The following is a 4,757-nucleotide window of genomic DNA, read 5'->3' on the forward strand; positions in this document are numbered from 1 at the left end:
CCTGCGGAGCCGCGCCCCGATTCCAGCCTGGGCCACGTCGCCTTCCACGCGACCACGACGCCGGTGGATCAACTAGGAGATGAGATGAGATGAGATGGATTAAAGAAAAATCGCTGTGGTGGTGGTGGTGGTGTCGCCTGCCGACCTGTGCCGGTGATGCCGATCGATGCCATCGGCAAGTGGGTGGGTCTCCGGTGCGTGTGCCACCACCGCTCTCGATTTCTACACGCCGGCCGATGGATCTTCTGCGCGTTCCTGAGCTGTGACCCAGTGGATGGATGGATGGACGGATTGATGTCGCTGGCCAACCTAATTAGCCCGGCAGCTGGCTGGATGTCCTGTTACTTCCGACTTCTGATCACCGGTCTGTAGAGAAAACGGGGCGTCGCTATCTATCCTTCGTGGCGTGGCGCCGCCTCCATTCATCAATAATAATCCACAGAAAATCATGGACGCCTTTTGTGCCACGCCGAGTTTTCAACCGGAACACGTCAAGTTTCGGCATACGCACGGCCATTTTTTTCTCAAACGGGCATGAATTTGTACGTGATAAACGTACAGGTACAGGTGCACCCACCCAATAATTCCGCGCCGAACCAATCCGATCCAACGAAGCGATCCAAACGTCAATGGTTGAGCTGTCATGGACAATTCGCGGCCAGTGGAAGAAAAAGGTTGACAGCTAAAGCTAACGAATACTGCATCATAGAAATGATGATGATAATAATTAATTTATACAATAGGGAAATTTGAATTAAATAGAGATTGTGGGACAACAGTACACACCAACCCCATCTTCCTCATCTCCTCTCCTCCACCGCCAACCACCGCTACAACAACAACCTTTTATCATCGCACTGTTCCTTCCTTGGTCGTGGCTGCACCGTCGCCATCTTTCACCTCCCCCTCCTTTTTTTCACCTTTTAAGAAACTCTCGGGAACGGCTTTAATTTTTCATCAAAGGGAAGAAAGAAAAAGAGTGGGTTGTGCTTGAGATTTCGCCGGATAGCATCCTGCCGACGATCAGAACCTAACGATCTTGGCGGCGCGCACGACGGGGTTCTCCCGGGCGATGGCGTCCCTGGCCGCCGACTTGTAGTCGTAGCTGCAGTCGTGCCGGTCCGAGTACCGGTGCGCGCCGCAGAACATCTCGCCGCACCGGCAGCGGAACCCCGTCAGGCCCACGCGCTTCCGGCAGTTGTGGCAGCGGTTCACCGAGGACTTGGACGCCTTGGGGTCCGCCGGCCGGTCGACGGCCATGTAGACGGGCGGCGCCTGCAGCGCGGGCGACGCGGCGGCGGCCGGCCTCGGCTTGTCGAAGAGCGGGAACGCCGGGGGCGACGAGGAAGGGGACGGCGGCGAGGAGGAAGACGCCAGGAAGCAGTTCTGGCAGAGGTTCTTGGTGGCCGGGTTGCCCGGGAAGCCGCAGCTGTTGGCGCAGAGCGTGATCTCCGCGGCGTGCAGGTGCACTTCCGTCGGCTCCTCCACCTTCTTGTCCCGCTGCGCCATGACGCCTATACGAGCCGGAAGAGAGAGACGCTAGTAGCTGGACGATCGATCCGGCGCGCGTGGGCACGGCGGCCTGGTCTCCTCGGAGGCCGGGGGAGGCTTTGGGGAAATGGGGCGGAGGAGGGGGGAGGGGAAGGAAGGCGAGGCGGGGACGGAGGGTGGGAGGGGGGTGGGTTTTTATCGCGGGAGGAGGCGGGCGGCGTACGCGTTCCCGCACGCGACAGCGACGTCGGCCGTGGCCGTGCCCGCGGGGGAGAGGGTTGGGTTGGGTTGGGTTATTTCCAGTGCTGGCCGCGTTGGCGCGGCGTGGAATGGCGCTCCACAAGGAACGGGGTGCGTGCGTAGCGTACGTACGTTGGCCATAAAAACAAGTGGAGTTTTCGTTGACAGCCTGTGCCGCGCTGCGCTGCCGAGCCGGTCTCTTTCTTTCTTCGGGGGGAAGGGAAGGGAAGGGAAGGGAGGGAAATGGTGCGTGTGAATGATGCAAGGGCGTTCGTGGTTGCGCACACGGACACGCCTGTGGGTTAGCGGGTGGAGTCATCTGGTGCTCTTGTTCTGGGTGGTGGTGGTGGTGGTGGTGGGTACTCTGTTTCGTAGGCGGCTACTAGGCTCATCTGTGTTTTCTGTGTTTTTTCGGGCGCCTGCAAGTTGCCGTTGCCCGAATGATGATCCTAAAAGATCAGCCCTTGCAACAGGCCTCGTGTTGCAAATAATTTGCAATCCCACGAAGAGGTTTTCTTTCTTTCTGTGTGAGCCGTTGAGCCTTTGCAACAAATCTTCTATGCTTTGTAACACGAGCTTTATTGCAATTCATCTAATGAAATCTTTTTAGAATTTTTTGTTATGCTCACCCATCATGCAACAAGGGTCATGTTGCAGACGGCTCAATCAGGATATGTGGCGTACATATGACATGATAGGCATTTTGTATCTGATCGACCGACTCAATAGAAGTATTTCCTCTTTCTTCATGGACCTTTGGTTTATCCTTGACGCCTAGGTTGTTGGAGCAATGTAATTTTTTCCAGAAAAATAAACATGTGTGGACAGTTTATTTTGGTGGACCTTTGGCGTCGGTCGGTCACAAGGTCTGCTTGACCGACTTAAAATGTTGATTCTCGAGTGTCTGGTCGTCACAACAACAGAAAACCGACTTATAATATCTTTCAACTTATGTAATATCGATGAAATAATTTTTTCATCAATGTCAACGACAATATACCAATTGTGCACTAAATCTTCACTAGTCACAACAAATAACTGTGGGAAATCGTCACAACATATGAAGCGCCAAAGCTAGTGTTTGCAACAACACAAGAACACTCATGCAGAATGAACGCAGGAAATGCAAGAAATTTCTAGAATTATTGCAACATGTCATCTACGTGATTAGAGTGGAACGTACCCAAGCTTGTCGATTATCAAGACAAAACTGCAACATAAAAAAAATCATCACATCACATGAGCAAAATAAAATTACAGGGAATACATCGTATATCCTATGATGATGACAGTCAACACAAGATATGCATGGATCATGGAAGGAGAGAAAGGTGGTGGCAACGATGGGAGGAACGGGATGATCAATGGACCTAGACTCCCGCATGTGAGAGGGATATTGATATCTATCTAGCTTCTTGTGCTTGTGAACGAAAAAAAATCGGTTACCAGGTGGTAACCGCGCATCCTGGTACCGCACAAGGAATTACCTTACTGAGCAAAAGATCTTAGATTAGAATGAACTTTCATTCAGATTCAAAATTTATTCAAAAGAATCAGTCGGTGCCTCAAGAGATTTTTTCAGTCCGGGATCCAAAACCTTACTCATAACAATGATCCAAATTATCGTACATTAATTTTAAAAATTGTCAACTCAAATGAGTTCAGTTTACTTGAAATTGGGGATGCAATAAGTACGAAAGCTTCAATTTATTCATTCGGAGGGTGGATTTATGGTTTACATGTTTTGTATTCTATGCTCCCTCCGTTCAAAATTACTTGTCTTAGATTTGCAAATACATGAATAAATCTAGAGACATTTTATTGTTATATACATGTGTATTTAAACAGAAAAATGAATGACTCACGAAGAGCCCGGCTTTGAATTCACAAAGTGAGCACCAGCCAAGATTAACGATGGCCAACTTACAAGGAATAACAAATAAAAGCAAAGCTGCAGATACAAGGAGCACAAGCGAAGCACACTCTAAAGCAGCAGCGAAAGCGAGAGGAAGGCACACCATGCTTCGTCCAACACCCTATAGGACGACCTACACCAACCGTATTATACAGACTTGGGAGGGATGCACCACCGCGCAAGCTTCGTGGTCACACCCAAACTCGAAGACAATAATGTACCGGACCACCATCTGGAATTGTCGCTACAACGGGCCCATGTCCTCTCATCCTGGTTCAAAGGATGCCGCACCGACAACCAACAACTCGGTTCACCCTAGGACCGAGATGCCAAGCGTCCAAGCTAGGTATGGAGAAGAACCTGGAGCAGACCCGCAAGCCCAGAACACACCACTCATGAGCACCATCGTCTTTCGTGGTTAAGCCAGGCCGAAGGGCAAGAGTTGTTGGTCGTAGTCACAACAAAACAAGGGTAACAACGAAGAGCATATCAAAGGCCATGAGCCGGATTGGTCAAAGCACTCGACTCTCACAAAACATGGCATACCTCCATTGCCGCAGAGGGCGACCTGACACCCTATTCCCCAGGCTCGTGGGCGTCAACCCTCCGACGATCGCGGCACGGACCCTCCAAGCCTGCCACCAAAGAAAATGCCTTGAAGAACAAAAACCTAGTTGTCACCCATTGCTACTTGTAAACTATGTTGGGTTTTTCCCCAAAGAGGAGAAGAGATGCAGCACACTAGAGATAAGTATTTTCCTCGGTGAGAACCAAGGTTATAGAACCAACAGGAGAACCACGCAAACTCTCATCGTCATCACCTAATATAGGTTCCAAAGTATCTCTAGAGGGGTGTGATTAGACTACTTGACCAAATAAAAATATAGCCTTTTCCCAATTTTAAAGGTTGGCGAGTTTTAGCTAATATATCGAGTCAAGCACACCCTACACATGCATGTCTAAGAGTATAGCGGTAGAAGGTGAAGACATGCACATGTAAGTAGAGGGTAGGGATAGGAAGATTAGACTACTTGACAAAATAAAAATCTAGCCTTTTCCAGTTTTAAAGGTTGGCGAGTTTTAGCTCATATATCGAGTAAAGCACACCCTA

The 4,757-nt window shown here is 50.0% G+C and overlaps 1 protein-coding gene across 1 annotated transcript; it reads right to left on the bottom strand.

Annotated features, from left to right (window-relative positions):
• Positions 1-731: 731 nt before the first annotated feature.
• On the bottom strand, positions 732-1,814 carry LOC123410863 (zinc finger A20 and AN1 domain-containing stress-associated protein 11-like). Its single transcript, XM_045103797.1, has one exon. The coding sequence runs from the start codon at positions 1,507-1,509 to the stop codon at positions 1,024-1,026; it is 486 nt and encodes a 161-aa protein (XP_044959732.1). The 5' UTR covers positions 1,510-1,814; the 3' UTR covers positions 732-1,023.
• Positions 1,815-4,757: the final 2,943 nt, after the last annotated feature.

Source organism: Hordeum vulgare, chromosome 7H (genome assembly GCF_904849725.1).
Source record: "Hordeum vulgare subsp. vulgare chromosome 7H, MorexV3_pseudomolecules_assembly, whole genome shotgun sequence".
NCBI classification, from domain to species: domain Eukaryota; kingdom Viridiplantae; phylum Streptophyta; class Magnoliopsida; order Poales; family Poaceae; genus Hordeum; species Hordeum vulgare.